The sequence below is a fragment of the Salarias fasciatus genome (assembly GCF_902148845.1).
Source record: "Salarias fasciatus chromosome 7 unlocalized genomic scaffold, fSalaFa1.1 super_scaffold_4, whole genome shotgun sequence".
NCBI classification, from domain to species: domain Eukaryota; kingdom Metazoa; phylum Chordata; class Actinopteri; order Blenniiformes; family Blenniidae; genus Salarias; species Salarias fasciatus.
Genome location: NW_021941229.1, coordinates 13,295,086 through 13,319,707, shown reverse-complemented (window position 1 = coordinate 13,319,707; position 24,622 = coordinate 13,295,086). Strand labels below are relative to the sequence as shown.

Genomic DNA, 24,622 nt, shown 5'->3' with positions numbered 1-24,622 from the left:
AGATGAAAAGTATAATGGTTCAAAATGATCAAAGCGGGACAAGGCAATATTGAGTGACGATCTGTACCTTATGAATGGCAGTAGTACTGTTATTAACAGGCACAACTCATGAGATTGGAATGTTTTATAAGTGAGATAATGGTGGCCTCTTAATGCGTTGATTCATTTTCTCTGAAAGATGATTACTGGGCACAATCCAGAAACAGATGCAATGCATCTCCTTATTTCTTGTAATTTGTCATGCATCATCATACATCTGAGCTCGGAAAGAACATCCATTTAATCATACATCCCTCGCCTGTACTGCTTTCTCCAACTCAGGGAGGTTGGAGCTCGCTCCAGAAGACTGTGAGCGAACTACCGACAGTTTGAGTTTCCAATTTCAACACATGTTTGTGGGAGGAAAGTGGAGTGCCAGGAGAAAAGCCATGCATGCGCAGGAATAAACTCCAGAAAGAAAGGCCCCTCAACTCAGACCAGGGTGTCTTGTTGTAAAACAGTTATCGCTAGCACCAAAAACAGCATGGCCAAGTAACTGTGCCTAATAGTATATCTCTAATTTTAATGCCATGATTCTCAATTTTGAAATTCAGGCAGAAATTATCATCCTAAAATATAAACCACCTCTTTTTTTTCTCTGTGGCTGGCACCCCCTCAAAAAGAATCAATTTAGTCGATATTTTAGTTTATATCTCATCTGTTGACATAAAAATGAGAGAATTCCAATTGACATATTGTAATTTCATATTTGGATGTGGTGTCACAGCGCTCATGTTTTAAATGACTGTTCCTCTTAACCAAAACTGTCCAACCATGGGTGTTTAAATGACATGAACCATGAACATCTGAATCCAACCAGTAATTTTCCTGATAGCATCACAACAGGTAAATGACTCACCGGCCAACGCTGTTACAGAGCGCAACAGCGCAGCTGGCTTGGCTAAAGGGAAAAGTGTTTTCATAACTCGCCCAGGCATCATGACCGAATGTGTCATTAATCTAGAAATACAATAACATAATGAGATCCTGTCGTTATGTGCTTCACCCGGAAAATCAATGACCAAATATATCCACAGTTATTCATACACTTCGGCAACTAATCCCACATAAAAATAAAAAAAGGGTTGATGATGTACAGCTCGGAAGTAAATATTGGATTGAGATGTAACAATGCTTGGCACAGGCAAATTTCACTAACTGGGATCTTTATGGACTATTTATATGGCGACCATGACTTTCTTCTGGCTTGGGAACAACATATGCTAATCATTCCCGTCTAAAACAAGTCCTCCATTCCCCTCGCTGACGCTCGCTTCCTTTGTTTCGCAGAAAGACCCTCAGAGGCTCGTGTCACCTCCCTCAGCAGATGGCTGGGGCAAACACAGAATGACAAGTCTCAATTTCACTGATGCTTAAAACTGCTGGAAAACAATTTGAATCTTTAACCTATTTTCATACCGGCACTTGCACACTGAGACTCTCCCGATCAAAGGCTTCGCACAACTCCGAGACTCTTCATGCAACTTCACTGCAAGTTTTTTTTTTATCTTTTTGTTAAAGTCCTTAACCCCCCAAAAAAAAGTTTCTTTATGCAACTGCAATAAGTGGAAACCTGATGAAATGCACACAATGCTGGCTCAAATCTAATCCCGTTTATCCCGGCGTCTCCTTGTGTTGTCACTCAGGAGCAACACCGAGGTGGTGTTTGAGCGGCGGCCCTGAGAACTTTGGTTTACGGGCTTGCATCATTGTGTAGGTGTTGTATGGCTGTCTTGTCAGCCTTTCGGAGAAAACCCTCCTCCCACTTTCAAACAGCGGGAATCCTCTCCAGCAGCCGTACACAAATTGAGCGCGGTGGCATGTTTCATGATCCGGCAGACTTTGAAGGTGAAGAAATGCTGGAGGGTTTCATTTGTTCACTTGCTTGTTTGTTGGTTGTGGTGTGTTTGTGTGTGTGTGTGCGCGCACGCATCAGGCAGTTAAGTGTGTGCACACAGGCACAACTCGGTAAATATTTGTAGTCAGAAAAACGCGTCTGATTGTGGCTTCACTTGGAGAGTTTTACTCCAAGTTGGCATTTCAGCGCGTCTGTCGTGTGTCTGGAGGTGTTTGTTGAGCCAAGGGAAAATGTGTTAAGCTGACTACAAAGCACAATTCGGAATTGAACACCATCACGTTCATGTACATGCCACATAAATGCTGCCAGTGTGAAAATACTTTCAGAATTTTCAAAACTGTGCCTTTGAGAAAATACCCTTTTCTAAAAATGAGCTGAGAGTCGCCTTATTAAGTCCTAACAATCAATGAAGCTCTTTTCACTGACCTTTTTTTGGCCCTTTTCTGCAGTGCTATATTAACCATTAACCCACTAAACTTTTAGCCAAGGCAGCAGCTAATACTTCAGCTGTAAAGCACTGACCAACTTTTTTGGAGGAGAATGATCAATATGGCTCATAATTGTACATCCTGTCATTTTTATTATACTATTTCTTTGGGGTGTTGAATTTAATCGTTTCTATAATGCCCCGTAGTGCGGATGTGGACAATTCTGCATCGATGCGACAAAACCTATCACGTGGTAATGTCTCCTGCTCTTCGGGTAGTGGAACAACAAAGTTTTCAAGTTTTTAAAAAGACAAACTACGAGTAATGTGTGACGTAATGCATCAACAAAGTCAAGTTTGCTCTTGGGATCACTGGAAAGAAGCTGAAGTTGATGCACAAGGAAGTATTTTGGTAACTATTTCTACTGCAACATAGCTATAGCCACTGACGATGCACAGCCTGCTGCTTCCTGAATGTAGGTGGTTGGTAAATTATTATTTGGTGTGCAATGTATTGTCATGAATAAATGCAATATTATGGCAATTCTGAGGGAGAGCGCACCGGTCAGGAAAACAGAAGTGAAGAAATGTTGTTTTTGATAAATATAACCAAACTATAGAGGAGCTCAAAAATGCTCATTGATATAACCAGTGATATAGTGTGTGTGGGCGGGAAGGAGCGTAATAAATGTTTTTTGCTCATCCATGTGTCCAAAAGGAGAAAGAGAATGAAAAAAAAAAACTGATGTGTCCAGCAACATCAATTCAGAGAAGAAAATCAGAATTTGATTTAGGTTCCTTTCAACCTGTCAGCCACACCTCCAGCACTCGGCTCTCTGTTTTTTTGTCCAAAACGGTGATCAGAACGCCGGAGCCTTTACGTCTGAGAATCATCATACTGAGGTTTGAGTAGCAGAAATTCAGATGATAGCTGTGACTGAATGTCACTGGAATCATGGGTGAATTGTGTTTTTCTGAGCTGGCACTGCCTTGATTACACACATTATGAATTGCTGTAACCCTGTATATATACACAAATGGAACTCCTTATTAAAGCACTTTCTCTGCAGGTAATTCACAGCTCCCCTCATTATCCACAGGCAGTATGTTTTGCATAACAACCTCGGGCATTACATGTAATTAGAATTTATATCCAGCCTTTTTTATTATTACTTTAACAAGCACTAATGATGAACGTATTCTAAATTCGTTGTTGACCGGTCTTTAGCCTTCTACAATGTAAATAAGGCATGTAAAACTCATTTTAGCTCAGGGGCCACATGCAGCCGAGTTCGATCCCGACTCGGGCAGACCAACAAAATGATAGCATAATGACCCGAGAATAATCACAACTCCAAACTTTTCCTTTATTTTTTCGGACAAGAGTTAAATGAGCAGTTTGCCGGTTCGGCAATTAGGTAATCCAGTCGCAATGACAATTACAGTTATAGGGTAATTAAAGTGAAATCTCGTGTGGTGGCTTTGTTTATTTTGACTCATTTGGACATGTATGCTGCCATTTGAGCTGCAGTGCCGCCAAATATGCAACACAAAGTCAGAAAGTGTGGATCCAAGTTTGTTCCTGAACAAATTCTTTTTGCCCAGGTGACATCCAGCTCTGTGGAGTTAAAGTCCACTTTTATTTGCCCCCCACAAAAAAGACAGCTCAATGAGGGTGAATTACTTCCTAAACCAAGGAAAACCACATGAGGGAAAAACGCCAGAATAAATTCCTCGCGTTCATAAGCTCAGCTTTGTGGCCTTCACTACCAGCCCCCCGAATCACTTCCTGTTTCTTCTTCTTCCGGCCTCTGGTGCTCCGCCTCCCCATCCTAATTGAAGAAATCATAACAAAATATTCAATTTTGAGGTAAATTCCTTTGAAGAGGCTTGAGGTACTGGGAGGCTTCTAAACAGTGCGGCAGTTTTGGGGGCTGAGGCTAAACAGGCAATATTCTGACAAAATTTGGAATAAATTGTCTTAATGTGGCTTGAATCCACAAGCTGAGGCCCATCCACCGGCACTGTGTTTATGAGGAAGACAACGAGTCAAAACAGGTATAAAGCTTCAATGTGGATAGAAATATATTAATATTTTTGTCTTTATTCATGAGTTTAGAACAGATCGTTATTATTAACCTAAAATAATACACAAATTATGGTTGAATAGGGGGGTAATAGCCTCGAGGTAAGCGAGGCAGATCACATGCCTGCAGGTTCAATCGCCACTGTGGGTCAATGAACAAAACCCCTGAGACGCCTGTCAGCTCCATGGAGTGCCACAATATGGCCGCACCCCCGAGCCATAGAAACAGGATTGGTCAGTGCAGAAAATGGAAGTTCCCTCAAAAGTATGATTAGTTCATTATTCTTTTAAGAAATCAGACACTAACACAGTTTTATGTGTTATTCTCCCCTATTTTCAACAAAAAATGCTTTGACTGGTTGGGGTACTTGGCTGAAGGAAACTTTAATGTTGAACTGTGATAAAAAATGTTTCAAGTAGTGGTTCTCAACCTTGTGAAAATGAAAGCAATGCTGCAAATACAACTGTGCCTAAGAGGAAGAATTTGCTGTGAAGCAAGAGTGCTTGAAAAATGAATAATATGGGTCTTTATAATACAAATGGTTATTGAATATTATTCAGAAATTTTCCAGACAAAAGTCTGTTAATGTCTAAAATAATCTAAAGAGTAATCAGCAGTGAGACCAACTGGAAAGTGTATCCCTTCGTGTTGAAAACAGGTTTAAAAACCCATCAGTGATGCAGCCTGACAGAAAATTGAGAGCATTTGTCTCCCTTCATAGGATCTTTTTTCTTCCAAATAGATCTTCTCCCTTCTTCAGCATTTCACGTTTGAATAACAGAAGCAAAAAAAAAAAAAAAATCCTTTTTCCATTAGACTGATAGAGCCTAAATTCTGGACTTGTTGCCTGAAAGGGCTTTTGTTTGAGAAAAGCGTCTTGAAGCCGGCCCATCTCACAGCGAGCGCGGAGAGAAATGTTGGTCATTAAAGTCAGCTCACTTTAATTAGTCATTAGATGCCACGCCTCACTTCCTGCAATTACAAATCAAACTCCGGTTGCAGGAAGCATTGAGTGTCACAGAAGCCACCAAACCGCGACGCTTCTTTAAGGCGAGTAAACACATTTTTCAACCAAACAGAAACTTCAGAAGTCTGGAAACTTTCATCAGGCAGATAGAGCAGCAGAGCATGAGCAGCCGAGACGCACGCCGAAAGATCCCCGGATGATTATCCCCCATCAGCATCACGGTGGGTCCCATTTACATGAAGGGCCCAACTGCTGCTCCGGCATCAACATGCGCAAACACAGAGGGAGTGTGTACACGACTCTCCAGAGCGTGTGCGTTCCCATGCCTAATTATCCCCACACCTGATGGGGATTTTGAATTCAGCAAAAAAAAAAAAGAATGTAAATCAGCTACATGACAGGAAGAAGCAGATCCTCGTTCCACGAAAATAAAGAGCAAGAAGGACGCGGACTCAGAGGACGAGGCTGCTGAAGGACGCTCAGCATTTCAGCGCCCTGATGCAGTTTCATAGTCGGCAGTAATCCCAGCTCCGTTGTTGCACCCTGTTGTTACACCGGTAGTATTTAATGGCCGCTGATTGACCACTGATCATGCAGCAGTCAGATTTTATTAGAGTCCAAGAAACTTGAGCGATTTGCATTGTGAAATCTGCAAAGCATTGGTGGATTCTGTTGAGAGAAGAGTGCTTTGGCATGTTGTTTCCAGACAGGGGCTGAGCTGGTGTTATTGGGCCCAGATAAACCAAACTACCAAGAAGCCTGAATGAGAGGAATTTTAAAGGTTTTTAGAACTCAGTTTTTCTGTTTTTCTCAGTTTTCAGTTTTACAATCCAATGTCATTAGGCTGAGAAGATGCCATTTGTGCTATTTGCCATTTTATGAAGAACATTTTATGTTGTGTTAATTTTACATACATTTTTCCACATAATAAGCCAAAACACATTTGCTTATTTGTTGGTTATTTTCATTTATCGTTTCACAAGCAATAAAAGACATTTGTTGATGGATGGTAGAGGCTGTCAGTTTGAGGGTAGAAGGTATAGTCCAAGCAGGGGGGGTATTATGCAAAATCCACTTTTTTGAGCTTTGTATAATGCTATAGTGTCATTTCCCTATTAAAAAGACGCATGGAGTTGTTTCCTGAACCATTCATGCATATTTGAGCAATCCCTGAATCTCCCTCTGGCAGCCATGTTGAGCGCTGAAACGCTTGGTGCTGCACAGCTCCGCCCATAATTCACAGCACCGCCCCAGCTCAGACGTAGTCTGCACAGCTCCTCCTGCACAGCTCGCGCTCCCCCGCCCCTCTCCACTCTCGGAGAATTGCATGGAGATGGACGCTCTGAGGGGGGCGTGTCACTAAGCTGAGGTGATTCTTAAAGGAGTCATATTATTCAAAATTCACTTTAAAAAGGTGTCTTTACAGTCATGGGGATGTGCCTCTGACTGTACCCCCACCGTATGTGAGAGAGTGGGCGTGGCCAGATGCATTCAAGTGCATCCCGGAAAGTAGGCTGTGAAAAACAGGCTGTTCAGATCAGGGCTCCTCAGAGCCACTTTTTAGACCGCTCAAACTCCGAACATAGAATCAATTTCGGGCGAACAAACTTATATACTACGTTTTTGGGCTTCTGTGACCTATATGACGTGACTGAAAAATAGCACTATAGGTCCGCTTTAAAGAGACAGGGACTCGTTTCCAGTTGTTTGAGGCAGTCTGATGCAGAGGCAAATTTGAATCAAGTTGTTTTTGACACATGCAGCTTTGACCATCTAACTTTGGGCAAAGCTAATGCTCGAGTGTGCTGCAGATTGATACTAAAGGGCTAAAAAACACAATATATACCCCCCCCCCCAAAACACATTTTAGTTCAGGGGTGACAGAAAGCCCAATTTCTCCTTAAGTTGGCCAGACTGGTAAAGTAATGATGTACCCTTTAAATTTAAACTGTGAAGTTTTTCTTTATTGTGGTGGAGAGTGTTAGTGATGAAAATGTCAATATTTTTGCAAAACCAAACAGTCATGACCGAAAATTACTAAATTGTCACCAAAAATCCAATTTTAATGATTCTTCTGATGAAAATACAGTAATAAGTCTGAGAACCTTTTCGGAAAACTGTTGCATCACACTTTTTTTTTTTAAACAAACTCAATCTGATAGCATGACTTTGAGACTAATGCTTGCAATGATTCTCGGGGTCTCAGTGTTGTGTTGTATCTGCAAGTAATGTGTTTAGACAATGTTTTCTTTGAAACTTGAAGACTGCACCATGATTTCACTGCAAATACTGGAAAACATCTGTATTGTACACTGGTTTTCATGGAATAGGCAGGAAGGCTAGAAGAAAGTGTGGACTTTAATGTATGTATCAGAGTCAAATATGTAAGTGTGTACATGCTCGGTGATGGTGCTGAGACCGTTTCAGTAACATCAAGGCCCAGGCTGGCTCACAACAGATTTCCCTTATCTATTACAGTAGTACCCAGGCTGCAGTCCTTGCTGTCTGCATACAGATGCCCTTAAATAAAATATGCTGAACACAGCACTCTGTGACACAGATCAGCAATTTGTGGAGGGAAAAAAAAAAAAAAAATCTGCTCACTTGGGTTCTAAAAGGCTTCTTTGGTCACAGTGAGACATGCAGCCAGCGAACGCTTCTTTAGCCACATGACAAGTATTAATTTACATGCCAGGTTCACATTATCATCAAAGACACAAACTGCAGCACTAAAATGTCATTTGCAGCATTTCTTCAGAAATCAAGCAGTTACAATGTTGGTGTGATCCATTTTTCGCAGCGCTCCATAAATACGGGACACACATCAGCTATAGTGTGCACGGTCTTTGCAGTTTGCAACTTGTGCGGCAATATGAGATGAAAACAATAAAATACCATGCTTGAAAGTAATGTGGGAAAAGTTATTGGCCACTTATTCCAATTTCTGTACCTTAAAATTACTAGAAAATGAAGAATATGATAATAATAGTTCCAGGTTTGAAACACAAAAGACTTTGAAGAATGGAACTTTTTTCTCTTTGTTATCGTTGCTTGTTCAATGACGTCCAGCAGTCCGGAGGGCTTGTTATGCAAAACTGCACAATTCTGACTGGAATACGAAAATCACAGACAGATGCCGAACTGAAATATTCAAGGGCTGTGTTAACATAAAATCACAGCTATTTGCTGTTTCCCCCTGTCTTCGAAAGAATATTAGACTATTTCCTTTATGCCAGTGATTTCTGTCTTTTCTTTCTTAAAGCCTCGCAGATTGCCTCTAAGAAAGGCAACAAATTCCCTTTTAATGTCTAACAAGCAGAAACATTGACAAACAAAAGCTACATCCTCAATGAAAGCAATGGGAAATTCTTCAGATCTTGACTGGATTATAGAAATTGTCTTGTTTTTTGTATTTTTGTTGAATAAGCAGTCAGCGAAATTCAAGGTGGTCTGGTAAATGGGATATACCATATGTTTAATAAACACATGGAAACGTTTTTTAAGTTATTCTTCTTCATTTCGAGATCAGGAGTGCTGCTGAAGCACATTTGTGGCGTCATTGACTGGAACTGAAACCCTTCCAGGGAGGTTTGGTTCAGTTTTATACTGAATTCACTGTGAATCGGTTGTGTCTACGTCTCTTTGGAACGCCGAAGGAGCCGATAGGACCAAAATGTGAGTCTAGTGGAGCAGAGCCAATACCGTCACTGGAGACACAGCATAAGAAGCACCGTCGTTGTAATAAGCGTAATACAACCACTGAGTGTAAGTGTCAAATGCCAGATTGTTACTGGAAGCAGAGAGAGTTTCACCGTCAAACCATAGCTCCATTGAAGCATTTTAAGAGGCCGTTCGCAGCACTCTAAAGGCTAAACGCTTCTCGGAGGGGGGATGGTCAAGGCCAAACTCTTGAAATGGACTAAGACGTATCCGACTTTAAGAGATTTACACATGTATCTAAATCTGACATTTACAGCAGAAATAGAATATTGCATTTAAGGGCATGAATAGAGGAATATATCAATCTGCAACAAACCCTCAGTGAGACAGACTGGAGTCAATATTTGATTCGGGGGTGTTTTTGCTCACTTTGAAGTGTGATGCCTCTTCTACGTGAACTCCGCCACGGTCATGGACAAATAGCTCTTCATTCTTCACAGACATGCTTGACTCTCTGGACCGAACCTTTGTAGACTGAGATATACATTCCTACAGGACGATGAACCGTCCAAACACACATCAAGCCATGCCATACCTATTCAGAAATGGAAGATTTCCCCCTTCAGTCCATCTTCACCTGACGTCCACACCACTGAATATTTATGGGACACTTGAAAACTGAGTTTTTCTAAATCTTCTGCAACATCCCAGGAGGTTCCTCAGAAGCTGATTAGGCAATTTAAAGGTGAAAGATATAATATTTATCTTTGTCAATCAGTGTAATCAAAAATAATAAGTCATGTCAAAGTTTGTGGTTGTCAGTCAGTAAGCTCAAATGAAAACAGATTTAGTCTTGCAATACAAGTCCGTACCTCATGTGGATGCAGGGAGTCAAATAAGCGGATTGGTTAAAAAGTTAACAAAACACTGGCTGAAGCTCCCAGCTTCATCAATACGATACACACGTTCATGTCATTCAACCACAAAAGACACTCCAGGGAAAAGCTGCGGTTCAACTTTTCAAAAAGTAAAAGTCAGCACTGAACAAGCTGCACGTGTGAACAGCTTTGACATGAGACGTTTTCAGGTGACCAAACTAAATTTGAAACATCTGGCGATGGAAATTTGTGCATCGATTGCCTTGTAAATCATACCATCTTCACAGATGTTGGATCAACTAAAGCCCCCCCCTCCCCGCCTTTGTTACTTTGATACTGATATGAAACTAGTGGTGAAGGATAAGACATGTACTCATTGGGACTTGAATCTGTGTCCTTCCACACCTCTGATATATTTGACCGTGTTTGGTGAGACCTTGTCCTCCTCACCTGCTGTGAAGGCGATGAAGCCGGCATTCAGGAAAAGAAAATAATGTATATGATTCGAGCTGCTGCCACAGCATTCATCTGCTGGCATCTTCTGCTGAAACTGTCAATTTTCCATCACGATAAATCTCCCGCAAAACACACACTGGTCTGGATTCAGCTCTCGGTCAGTCAGTCGCTCTGTCATGTTCACACTAAAACAAGAAGAGTTACTGTACATCATTCTCATCAAAACAGCTGTCATTTGAATCAGTTTTCATGTGAATGTTTTGAAAATAAATATCATTTGCTGACTTTCCGATGGAGCGATAAGGACACAATCTTTATTTCTCATGATAGTGTGACCCCCCTTTTCACAGCGGACATTTCCACATGTCACAGCAGGAAAGCCACGGCTCCATTCCACTTAAGGGAGGTCCTGCCATTGTTCCTGCTGGTTCACTGCCGTAGCTTAGTGGGACGTTTAATGGATTCGAGTCATTATTAATGTCGTTAATTTCACTTTGCTTTTCTCAGCGTGACACGTCAAGAGGTCTGCCGCAGAAAAGGTCCGCAATCTGCATATAAATATGACATTTGTTTTCACGTGCCGTCAGCCTGTGTCCCCAACATGCCGGCGACGGTGTTTTTTTGTGCACAATGCGGCTCTCCTGATATTACTTTGGCAGGGCTCGTTAAAAAGAAGACAGACCAGATGGTTATTCCGTGTCTTCTGGGGAGGCGTTTTTGAAAGACCGGCAGAAAAGCACGGTCCTCAGGGGTGTTATTAGCACTGAGGGAAGTTTTAATTGATCTATGATTTTTCATTGGACTGCAGGAGCCGTTTCCCCCCCGTGTCAGAACGCAGCGCAGCGTTTGATTTGCAGTGAAAACTGTAGAATAATTCATTGGAGTGACAAGTTTGATGTGCACATAAGCCAGAGGTGTCAGTAGTTATTTTGCGACGGTCTGCTGCTTTATGCACAGAAGCTAACCAACGGCTCTGTCATGCGTAATAGCAGTTTGACGTGAACGGCGTCGTTCTGCTGAATGCAGATGGACCCGTGTCCGCGGCCTTGAGATGACTGTGAAGAAACTCACCAGGGCCTTCAGTAAATAATACCTCTGAACCATTATAGAGTAAGTGTCGCTTATTAATCTTCTTTTTATCTGTGCTGGCATTAATGCTGCAAAGTGAATAATAATTTCAGACTGCCCTGAGATCCCCAAGGGTTATGACAAAGTCATTAGTAGATATTGATGAAGCTCAGATTTCAGTGCATTGTTGCTTTTGTGTCACAACCATCTCTGGTGCAGCCTTCCTCTAAACACTCAGAATGTCGGTGCAATCCTGAAGCACTGCAGCTAAAGAACTCGCCTCGGTGAAGTGTGGGGAAAATACCCGTTTTGAACCACATGCCAGAGACTGAGGATTAGAATCTGGCAAAGAGTTGTACATTTGGAATCAGGTGGACAAAGCAGCAGGTGAAAACCAAGAGGCGGCTCGAGATCAGCAACCAAAGATCACAATGTTCATTAGATGACACGCTGGATCATTTTTAGGCCCTGTTGACACAGCTTTGCAAGTGAAAATGCATCATTTTTTACTTCAGAAAAGTTTTGCATTTGCCCAGCGACATTTTGAAAATGACATCCATTTACACAATAGTGGCAATAATGCCGAGAAAGATAGTTTGTTTTTGTAATAAAGACACATTTACAAACAGTAATAATCTGGTCAAAATGTGTGTCGCAATTTCTTTCAAAAAAGCAAAAACTGTTCATGGGAACAATGTATTTTCAATGATTAAACTAAAGATGCATCCTTGGACTCAACCTGCCTCTAATTAATTGAAATGTGGCAAACAAGAAAGAAAAGTGGAGACCTTTTCAAATATTAAAGCATCATTAGCATTTAAAATATAAATGGTGTGCAAATTTGGATGATATTAATTATATTTACACTGTGATAAGACATTAGAAATGCTATTGTTTGCATGTATTTCCAAACCTGAAAACAGCTGTTTGACTAAATTTTCTTCTGTATGCAGGTATAAAAATATGCAGTGCGACGGAAATAGCTGGCAGGATGCTCATCTGTATCTTGGATTTAATACAATTAGGAAGTGTTTGTGCAGAAAAGAAGCATAATGGACATGAGAAGATGAAACGTGGATATGATGATATGTGCATATGTTTGCAGCAGACACAGCATGCACTTTTCATATCTCCAGCCAACGTACATTTCAATCTGATTAGCCGGTGTGTTCATCAGGCCCGGTGTTCACTTTAATTGGCTTTGATGCCTCACTTCCGACCAGGAGCCAAAGGAAACACATCCTGCTGCTGCTGTTTAGCTTTCATGCTCTGGCAGTGAATTTAATGGCCAGAAAGCGAGCTTCGGAAGACATTAGGAGGAATATGTTCGAAAGCTCTTGTCTCTTCAAACTGGATTTTGCAGTGGCTGACTGATATCTCAAACTCACAGGATGGCTATCAAAATTTTAGCAAAAAGACTCAAATAATGAGCCATCAGTCTGACTTTTAAATGACTTCTAAAAAAAAAATATGTCACAATGTAAATCTTTACAGGTATCATGAGGCTGAATGACAATTTTAAGTTTCAATTTTAATCGAATAGAAAAATCTTTCTCAAACCATTCTTCTCTACTTTAAACACTTGGAGCCGTCTTTCACTGAACACAGGCTTGCTTCTGCAAATGGAACATATTTCTTTCTTGGCGCGTTCAATAGAAAACGCAGGAGTCCTTTTTTAGTTTGGAGATAAAAAGCAAAGAGCAATCACAGCTAATAAACTAGAGTCTTTGTCTCTTCAGGTGCGGGACGGTTCATGGGGATGTCTTTTGTTTTTTGTTTAAGGTTTGACCTCCACAGCCCGCCGTTCCTCGTCGGATCGTTTCTTTCTTTTTCCTTTTTTTGTATTTTGATCAAGTAGACAAAGACATGACCGCTGCTCTCTCAGTACCTCTTTAAAAACCCATCCAACAGATTTTCTAAATTAAATCTCACTGTTTTGATAATCTTCACATTCTGAATGCTGCGTTTCATTCGCCAGACGCTCTGCAGTTACTCCATTCGATTTGCGGCGTGCGGAAACTTGAAAGCACAGGGTCGCAGCGGGTGCTGCATTATCATTTCAATATTTCAAGGTAGTCTTTTTTTTTTGTGATGCGCAGAATTGCGAGGCATAATACCAGATTCAACATGTATGACCTTGATTTGAGCAGAGCTGTATAATTCAATGTCTCTCCTCCTCAGCGGGGCTGTGAAAGAGATACATGTAAATGATAGATGACTTCCCATTCATCACTGTTGTCACCTTGACACCCGGGAGGAAATAACAACCCAGTCGCTGTGTGTCACTTCCTGTGTGCAGCTACTTTGTCTTTGCCCAAAGCCGTTTGGCTGTCGAGTTGAATGTCAAACGCCGCAACGTTGACACAGTTATTATTCATTAATGGGAACGGCGACCTGTGAGCGGAAATCACCTGCACATGAGCATGCACGCATACTTGAGATCCTTTCCACATGATTGAAAAGTTACAGATGTCGCTGAACTTTTTACATTTCTGAAATGACCTGGCAGAGTCGGTGCTTTTTAACGCACGCCGACTTTAAGTAAGCTTCTCTGGCTTGCAATAAATTCTATTACACTCTGCTACATTTATATTTTATCCCATAAACTAAAATTTATATTGTACCTGACAAGCACTTTCAAAGCACAGTTGCCTTATATATATTTTCATAATCATTTTGGTACTTCCATTGACCCACAGTTATGATTGACTTTCTGTCTTTTTTAAAATCAATTTTGCGTTGTTTTTTTTTTTTTTGTTGACACGATTGCTTATTAATAGAACAACTTAAAGTATGAGGGTATTGGAATGTACATGAAAGCTACATCAGTTAAAAAAAGATGCTTGCTTTATGATAAAACCCGTCTGGGATGAATGTACTTTGATAGATTGCCCATCTCAAGCAGGTGTCAAATCGCCGCGGGTTGATTTTTTATGGCCTGCTGGAATTAAGTGAAATGAATGGTTGTGTAGAAGGTGAGAAATAACTCTTATGATATAGTGTGATGCAGGGTAAAGCATGCATAACTTGTCAGATACAAAACGTATATATCCAACTGTAAGATGTGTTTGTAGCCCCTGAAAGCTTATTTATAGGAGTGAGTTTGGTACTTGACTGAATATATGTCGAACTGATGATATAACACTGGTTGTTTACAGGATATGAGCAGGAGAAGATGAAGAGAAAAATGGATCTAGTTTGTTTGGAATTTTGGCTTTTGTTGTGCGGTCTATTCATTCTGCCTGTGCGTGTGTGTGTTTTGTGTCTCTCGATGGCGAGAATGTCAAACGTAAGGCCCGTGGATTGTGAACAAATTAACATTCTCGAAAAATGGCGCCATGTTGAAATTGCAATTTAAAAACAAAAATCTCTTTCACATCTCTAGAAATGTATCATACATCTTTGTACTAAAACAAAGACAAAGTTTTGAGTTTTACAAACATTCGTATTTAAAGGTACTACACTGCGATTTTAGTCCAGCCCATTCAGTTGGGCTCAGAAGTTTCATGTGAGCCTTTTGTAATGTTCGGTGCTATTTTAAGTTGGACGAGTTTTTCCAAGTCTTTTTTTCAAAGTGTGTCTTTGAGGAGTTCTTTTTCTTTGTGTTTGTGTTTCGAGCTTTTCTTATTTTGCTGTCGTTTTGTGTTTCTTTGTGTACAGTTTTTTTTTTTTTTTTTTTTTTTTTTTTTTTTCTTTGGTGGTTGGTTTGAATGAATTTGAGCATTTGTGCACCTCAGGCCCTTCCTGATTGGCCCACTGGTGAACATGCCACCTATTCAATCTGGAACAAATGAGCATTGAAAGCCATGTGAGCACAGAAGGTGTGATATAAAAAGCAGTGTGTTTGTGGAGCAGATGCAGCGGTTCGTGTGTGGATGTGCGGGAGACATTAATGTGAACTATTGTGCTGCAGGTTGCCAGGATTTCAGCCCACCCACATATTCACTGTACCTATGTAAGTGTTGAATCCTAAAAATAGACTTGCAGTGTAAAAAAGCACATCGATGACATTCACAGGCACAGCATGAGTGAAACTGGCTGTTATGCAGCTGGACTACATGTTGATTAAGAGAGTGCATACAGCCGTAACTGAACAGTGTGCACGCTTTCTTAAAAATAAAAAAAAAAAAAAGCTCTGTGTCTGTTTTGGCCCAAGACGTTTGTGTGAAGTTTGCATGTTGCCCCAGTGGATTTACACCCAGGTACTCTGTCTTCCTAAAAATGGCAACTCAACCAGCAGGTACCCTGCACTTTGCCCAAAGCCTGCTGGGATTGGCCTCAAGCGCCACAGGACCCCGTGTTTGGATCGAGCAGATGTTCAAAAAAAAAAAAAAAAAATCACACAAGCAGAGGGACCTCTGTCAGAAACACTTCCTGAGATTTCGGAAAGCTTCCCTTTCTTTGACCATCTAAGCGCCAGCAGAGCTAACACTGTGTTCCTTGAAGAATTTATTTCTTTGGCTCCACTTGGAACTGGGTGAAAATCTGTGTGCTTGGCAGTGCCGGAGAATGGATGGCTGAGATGATGAGTCATGTCCTCCTTCATCCTAACTCTTTGCTATCACTCTTTTCTGACACCTGTCTGAGAAATAAAGTGTGGTGTTGCTTTCTGGTTGTTCAGCAGGGTGTTAAGTTCATATTTCAGTCATGGGATTCTGGAGGGGATCGTCGGCCCTACCTTTGGCTGAAGCTGTTCTCCTTCCTGTGACAGTGCAGGGTGACGACCCGGTGACCTTCGCTCCTGACATCCTGACTCACCGTCCACATAACTGGGTTACTGGCTCGGGCCCCCAGAAATGCCACGCCGTCCTTCAGCCTGACCCTGAAAAACACACACACGCACACAAAAAAAATGCTGGTCAGAGTCGGATATGAACAATCAGCTGTCGCCACTGAGCAAACATTTGATTCCAGGATTTTAGAAATCCACACCATTTTTCATTCTGTCTGATCCAAAGGTATTAATGAAATAGGAATACGTGAATTGAGGGTTTACTTGATCAGCTCCAAGAGCAGAAAAACTAAACCTTTACTCATTCCGATCAATCCTTACGACTGAGGAAATGTCCGAGGATCTCAGAATGTTGACCCAGGTTTTGACTTGACTTCACAAGTTTATCCTCTCATAGTGAGACTTCCTTTATTAGGTTTTCACAAAGAGCTTCTCGGAACATTTTGAACAAGTACAATCTGTAGAAGTCGGCAAACGTCAGATTTCGAATAGTCCTTGCAGAAACTTCGAGGAGTTTAGACACATTATCTGGCTGCAAGCGTGAATCTTTCTCCACAGGTATTACGCTGTGTCTCTTCGGAATGGCATGCGATTTGTCATGCTGGGTCAGGGCGGCGTGAATTCAGTGCAGGTACCCGACTCCATACCGGGCAAAACGGCGCCTGACTTGAATATTTCCACCGTGCTTCACTGTCTGTCTGATCCACGGAGCTATCACTCTCTCTTGTTTTTGTCCTCGCATACACCCTTACGTCACTGCCATTAATCTCAAAGTTGAGCTCATCAGTAAATAGGACTTGTTGTCAGTCATCCCCGATGAACGCTGGTACGTCTGAGTCCACCCAAAGCTACTGACCTGATTTCCCCTCTAACCCACCACTCCTCCTTTCTTTTTACAGGGCTGTATTCCCCTTTATGTAGAATACTCTCTGTGATGAAGATTCTTTTTTTCCCTTAGTTCTTGTAAGTGCACAATGCTTTGGGATGTTAGTGACTCAAGAGATACAGTTTCTACAAAGCTTTTCAAAGTGTTCTCCACCCTCACATGATGGTTTGACACATCTCTCAACTTACACTGGTACTATGAAATTTGTCCTTCAACTATGTCCCCAGCAGTTGGCCAGTTGCTTGTATTAGCTCCCGAGTATCATCTGCTTCACTGGAAGGGATGTAGCTGAATGCAATCTGACCTTTTTTTCACAAAGACGTTCATTCCACAAATTACCTGAAATTTGATTGCTGACCTAGATGGACTGCAGTTACTTCAATATCTCATTGTGACTTTACATGTCAAAGTTTTAAAAACGTCTGAATGGCCACTTCTCAATTTCCTTCAAGGTCTACATGAAAATATGACAGTTTTTTTTTTTTTTTTTTTTTTTGATGTGCAGCGGCGATAGACTTGGCAATCCTATTTGACAGTGACATCAGCCGGGACGAGCATGAGAAGCTTGAGAAGTGCCAGGGGCTAAAAGAAAAATAAGTGAAAGGTGAGATCCAAAGTGGTAATTTGAGCAATACTTGAGGGACCTGCTGCCAATCAAACCTACATGTCGCAGCTCCATGGGGAACGTAAACAATTCAGCCCGTGATAGTAAAAAACACACACACTGCCCATTCAATAGGTGGACTTGTACAAACTAATGTAATCCAGTGCCATGACTCTGCCACACTAGGTATTAATGTTTAGCCGTTGTTGTAATTAAAGTGTTTGTTTTTCAGCTTGTAATCTGTTGAGGTGTTGAGCCAGATAATATCATGTAGCCCAGTGTTTTTGGACAATCAATTACCATGAAAGCAGCAGAATAATACAAACAACTCTGAGTATATTGTTATTTATAGCAGGGCTGGATAGGATGGGGAATGGACTTCGCTTCACTACAGCCTCCATGCCGGGTTACACACCTATCATTGGAGGACCTTGGGGTTTAGTGTCTTGCCCAAGGACACCTGGATGCATTAACAGGCAGAGCCAGAGATCAAACCACCAATATCTCCCAAGCCGAATCACATTAGATTGTACCTGTATGTGTATATGGGACATGCAATCTGTAAGCCTGCCCACTACATAAAAAGTCACGACATGAGGAAAACCACGTGGCTGGAACTCTATCAGGTCCTATCAGTTGTTTAAATCACAGGTGTGGTTTCTGACAGTGATATCTGCACATGACCAGTAAACTAATGTGCACCTCTTCACTTGTTGACCCCAGAAATGTTATGGTGGTCACGATGGTGGTCATTTTGAGTGTTTTCTGAGAGACTACTTTTATTCAGACTCCTTCACTGTTTGTGTTTTGTTTTTGGGTTTTATTGACAGAGAATTGGACGGTTTTTACAATCCCTACTTTTTTGTCCATTTTTCTTCTATTTTTAACCTGAACGAGACTCACGTGTGAATTTCTTTTCAGCTTCTTGAGGTGTGTGAAAAGCTGTATTTACTTTACATCTATTTCACTAACTTTTTGGATAAATTGTGTTTGTGAGAATATTTAAACTTTACTGAAAAAAAACTCCTATACTCTGTGCTTTGAGCTTCGTGTGCTAAGTTTGTTCCCCTTTACTTTTGACTGGATATATTTTGAAAAAAAATTGTGACGCAACACAAACTCACCATAGCAGTAACAACAATCAACAATTATAGAGTAATTTTTCGAAGATGAAACAAGACCAAACTTGTTCATGCAGCTGGCTGGATTATTAGTCGCTGTACTTTGTCTTCAAAATCTCACTTCTTTTCTGTAAAGCTTTGAATGGTCACAGGCCTAAATAAATCCTGAACACCTGAGGACTGCTGACTGCTCAAGATTTTGAATAAACAATAAATTTATCTTATTTTATTCTACTTCACGTAAGAACATATTGCTATTCTTAATGGCTTTGTTTTAATATATTTCATAATCTTAATTTAATAAGATGAAGATTCTTAATCATGTTTGAATTCTTCTGTGTTCAAGTGATGCCATAGAAATAAATGTGCCTTTCCATGACTTAGTCTGTTCATGATATAATCCACTAATTTACATTCAGCATTAAAACCACAGCCTAGTGTTACAATAGTTTTCACTTAAAAAAGAAATCCGACTCAGCTTCAGGATTATTTTGATTGATTTTTGAAGTACATTGTGTGTGCGCGCGTGTGTGTTTTTTTTAATGCTCTTCTTAATTTAAATTCATGAATTTATAAACACAATGTTGTCACTCTGGCAAGGCAGTTAAGAAAATGTAAAATGAGCGATCAAGATAACTGTGAGAATTAAGTTTCAAAATGTAAAACTGTTGATATTTTAAGACTGTTAAACATTCATACCAAGGTCTCTAACTTGATATACAGAAATATGTTCAAGTTTCACAATTGTAGATATCTGACAAGACTGTGTTGGGGAAGAAATTATAAGATCTTGGCCAAATGTCCATTGTTGTTATTTAATTGAGCTGTATTGATTTCCACTTTTGAGAAGTTATTGTTTTATTGAATCTGAATCTGCATGTCCTAATTCTGAGACACTAAAGAGGTCACTTAGAAATCACTCAATACTCGAGTAGGTTTTAACCCAAAACACTTCATTAAGTCTTAGTGACATGAAGCTAAACGTTCAGTACTTATATCTGTGGGTACATTTAATAGTTACCCATCCTACCTTTGACTACTGTGTTAAAAATAATTAAATAAAACACATAAAGATTAAATAATGCCGTAAAAGAGCTACAAACAAGAGATAAATCAGAAAGTCACATGAGGCAGACAAAGGTTTAAATGATCAGTTGTGATCTCCTTTGTTGAGTAGCCAAGATCGATGAACTTTGCCTTATGTTGATTCAACGCTGAGGGATCCTCAAACGCTCAGCTTGTGGAAAAGAGCTGAGCTCACGGAAGCCTTCAGACATGATTTACTCCATTTTGCATTGTTGAAACAGAACATCCGGACAACAGATGGCACATTCGCTGAATTAAAGTAATGCCAAGTCTCAGTAAGCAAGTTCAAATTCAACTGAAAGTGTGTAAAACCAATTAGTGTATATGCTAAATGAAAGTATTGTTGTACACAGAAAACTGTGTTTTATGCTCAAAAAAAAAAAACAAGAGAAGGAAATTGGCAGGAAGTAGAACATTGTTTGATCCTTTTCTCTTTCTCAAAAAAAAAAAAAAAAAAGACACTTTGGACAGCAGTCAGTATATCCTCCACATCATTTCAACCTGTTTGTCCCACTATCGCTTCCATTACTCATGGTCACACTCGGTGGAGGGATATACAGGTGCTGCGAAGCCGTGACCACCTCCTCTGGAGACGCGCCGACTTTGTGTTGCTCTCTTCACCTTTTACTCCGTCACATGAAATTGTCATGAAGTACACGAGTGACTTTCAGTACTTCTTTTTCACAACATGACAAATTGCTCTTTTTCGAACCTCCGGGATAAATGGAGCACAATATTTTATGTGGGGGGGGGGGAGCAAAGACCATACGAGGTGGCAAGAGAAGGCTGCTCTGAAGTCAAACACCAACAGCGCCGAGAAGGTGAGCAGATAAGACACATTTCTATTCAGTAAAACACCAAGCCTGTGTTATTTTCCTGCACATCAAAATAATTGGAAACCGTCCTCGTTCTGAATTCTGCGAAAGACTAGTAAACGATGAGGAGGAAAGAAAAAAAACAGCGTTAACGGGGTGGATAATGACATGACAACCCTTGCAGCAGTGCTTAGAAGAGCACAGTCATTACATCTTCTATGTTCAACCGGTCGCCTTTGATCTTATCGCGGTCGCTGCAGCGGTAATAACTGGCCTTGTGTCGGCCGCCGATCCTGACGAGCGAAGATAAAGAGCCGCTGGTGTGGAAGACGCCGACAATAACAAGGAGGAGACAACTGATTGCTGTCTGCCCTCCTGTTTCCCCCCCAGTCGCCACCTCGGCCACGGCGCAGTAATTACCACAAACTCACAAACAGATGCGAATCTGGCAAAGGAGCGCATAAAGAGCGACAATCCGCCGGAGCCGTGCAGCATTCTGTGTGTGTAGATCGATCAGATACCAAACTCCAGGTTTAACATAAATGCTAGACCTCCATAAACTCAGTTTGGTCTTTTTGATACTGTTTTGACCAATCTATAAGATCCATTTCCATTAAAAGCAATTATATACAATATTTTAAGGTCTTTGCATTAACCTGACTTAACTATCCTGTTGATACTAACGTAATTTACAATGCAGAGTTACTACTCATGAATAGCTTAAAATAAATTGTCTACAAAATTAAAAAAAAAAACTACCAGAAAGTAGAGGAATATGGTTTGCATAAGTCACTACATTTGTAACACAAGTTCAAAAGTAACGTTAATAAAAAGTAATATTAAGCAACAGATATAGAGATTTAAAATTATCTTGGGAGAGAGGGAGCACATTTTTTTGGCCTTTCTACAGTCATAAAATCATAATAAATTCATTTGCCTTCATCATAAGAGTGCTGCTGGGAGATTTTTCTATCGTCCGAAGTTCATGTTTTATAGAGAATGATTTTCCTGCCCTCTTGTTGCAGGCCTGCAGGCGAGCTGGCATCTGTTCCACTGTAGCAGGGTCACCGAGTGCTCGTCTCTTTGACCAGCAGTGTGCTTTCTCGGACTCCAGAGGGAGAAACGGGTCATACAATTAAGACAAGACGCAACATATACAGAAGAAACAGCTATTTGTTCTCCAAGTCAAGGTTAATTCCTGCGCAACAAGCTGAATAAGTAGACCAGGAGAAAACTATTGATGCACTGTCAAAGGTCATCTCTGCCAAATGACTTATATTGCCTTTAATATATATGTCGTTAACAATATAAGCTTCATGGCCGACCAAACAACATAAACTTAGTCATAGTTTGCAGCCAAACTGTGCCAGAAAAGTTTATATGGCGACGGGGCTGTTACAAGAACATTTTCAAAAAGTGCCGTTAGAAACACAGTGAAAGTTCCCTCAGTTGAAAACACTTGTTTGAATTGCACATATTGATCTTTTTTTATTCAGATTTGATTTGCAGTTACTTTTTCAGAATATGCTTTACAAGAACAGAGCTCCAACTGCATGTGTTCTTTTTCTCTCTCCCCCATATGGACCCATATTATCCTTTAAAGTCTTGGGCGAATTGAGAATAATTGCATTTTTGCTTTCATGCGATTACAGCGCAATTGTTTTAATGCCGGAGCTAATTCAGCTGGAATTTTTTTTCTTTTCCTTCCCCCAAGCTCAGCATTTTATCCAGCAGGAGACCCGATCGATGCATTAGGTAGTCAGTCAATGGATTGATCTGTGCTGAAGTGTAATGTAAAAGCACTCATGAGCAGGTCCTCTTCCGTGGTCATGAAACCAGCAGTCTTTATCAGCGCTTCTTCCACTTTCACAAACACTTTCTCCTCCTTTCTCCTTCTCCGCTCTGCCCCTTCATTAAACTTTATCTATTTTTCTCTCGCCCGTGCGCTGCGCTATTAGACATAGAAACTGAAGCTCGCGCTGGAGCCGCACCACACGGGGCCTAAATTAACAAATGGTATGTTGTAAATGAGATTGGTTTGGCTAATGTGATTTCTGGTGAGGGAGGACAAACTGAGGGAAGGGGGGGAGGCAATAAAGGAAAGCAATTTGAAGGGAAGGCCCCCCTTTCACATGCATCAGCACATGAAGCCGCCTCATTAATTCCATGAAAAGCTGCATCAGTGGGATGAGTATTTACAGATGAAACGAGGTTGTCAGAACGGACGGTTTTCAGCGGGACCTGATTGATGTGCTGAAATGACACTCTCCACCACAGCCGCTGCCCGGACGGCACCTCGACACACCTTCCGCTCCTCGGATGGCTCCTGCACACTGAATTAAACCCCGCTGTACATTAATATTAATGACCTGTACACAGTGGGAAGTTTGATGGAACACAAAGAAACTTAAAAGACTTTGTGAGATCAGATGTTGTTTAAGTCAAGCTCCAAATCCTTCTGAATGAAACTTTAAGGGATTGCCGTTCCTTCTCGGGGGGGACGTGGACGCCTATGTGCCATATCCACAAATTTGAACCTAATGTGCTGCAACGGAAGCTCATTAGGAGTCATCCTCTGGGCATGAGAGATATCTATGCCAGATTTCACGGCAATCCGGTCTACTATTGTTGAGATTCTTCAGCCCTGACCAATGTGAGGGACTGACAGGCTGACATTGCCGTCCACAGAGCCATGTCTAAAAAGTGCTATAAAAAGATATTGAGCCACGTTTTCCTCAGGCAGGTCATTTCAGCGTCAGGGCCCCGGCAGAAAAGCTTCAATCAACCCAAAAGTTTTGCATGTAACTATTTTGCCCATTTTCTATTTACTATATGCCCCACTGAACAGTGCTACTTTTTGTACCAGTGTTTTCTAAAGAATTATTGTGCCATTTATATGTCGGCACAATATAAATGCACAATCGATGATCGCTACGTAAGAGCTATTTACTACCTTGGAAAAAAAAACGGGGGGAAATCTTTAAGATGCCTGCAGAAAAGAGTAAACACCTGACAGCTTCTGATTTATTTGCGATGTAATAAGAGTGAGTATGTAGATCTCTCACTGAAGTAAAAGCAGCAGTAAAACATAAAACTACTCAATCACAGGCAGATGTCCTGATTCAAAAGAAACTGCAGATTTTGGGTTTCTGCTGATTTATCGCACCAAGTGTCGAGACCTCGGTGCTGCGGCTGCTGTAGAGATTTGATGTATTGTGCTGGTGTCTTTTCCAGATGTGTCCAAACGACAACCAGTTTTTTGTTTTTTTGGCTTTTTTTGGCCTTATGGAAATAATTTCTGAACAAAACAAGCCACTGCTGGCGACATTAACTAAACAAGAACTAAAGAAAAGTGAGATGTGTGGCCTGTTTGTGTAAATAAATGAACACAGTACAACCATTGTCGTGAGTGAAAGGTGTGAGCCTGTGGAGTCTTAACCAATTTTACTGGTGCCAGATTTGGCAAGTAATGTGTTTGAGTTTGTCCCTTTTTTTCGCCTAAATGCATTTTTTTTCTTTGAGAGGATTTCTAAACATGTTGAGTGTTTACATTTTTAACAGAAAGATGAACTGATTGGGATTTGGTAATCTTTAACGTCACTTGTCGCATCAAAGAACATATTTCTCAGAAATGTTCACTTATTCTCCAAGATAATCTGCTCAACATTCGGTGGCTAAAGGTCGAGGCTGCTTGTTATCTGTGTGTGTTTTCACTCAGAAAAGCTGCACCGGTGTGATAAACAATCGCTTGATTTGTTCCTGGTTCAAACCTCCTGAGAGCCTGTGCCTTTCTGTGTAGTTTGTTAATTCTCGGTCTTTATGGAGTTTTCCCTGGCTCCTTCACACGTGCTTATTAGGTCAATAAGCGGATCTCCATTCCCCATGAGAGATTATGTGTGAGTGTGAGTGACGGAGTGGCAGCCTGTCCAGGGTGTACC

At 40.9% G+C, this 24,622-nt stretch overlaps 1 protein-coding gene across 1 annotated transcript in view; it reads right to left on the bottom strand.

Annotated features, from left to right (window-relative positions):
• Positions 1-24,622, bottom strand: part of LOC115382733 (transmembrane protein 132C) — a 175,878-nt gene that overhangs the window by 62,169 nt on the left and 89,087 nt on the right. The window contains exon 3 of the mRNA XM_030084591.1: positions 16,119-16,262. Within this exon, the coding sequence (XP_029940451.1) occupies positions 16,119-16,262 (144 nt within the window). The remainder of the gene's footprint in view (positions 1-16,118; positions 16,263-24,622) is intronic.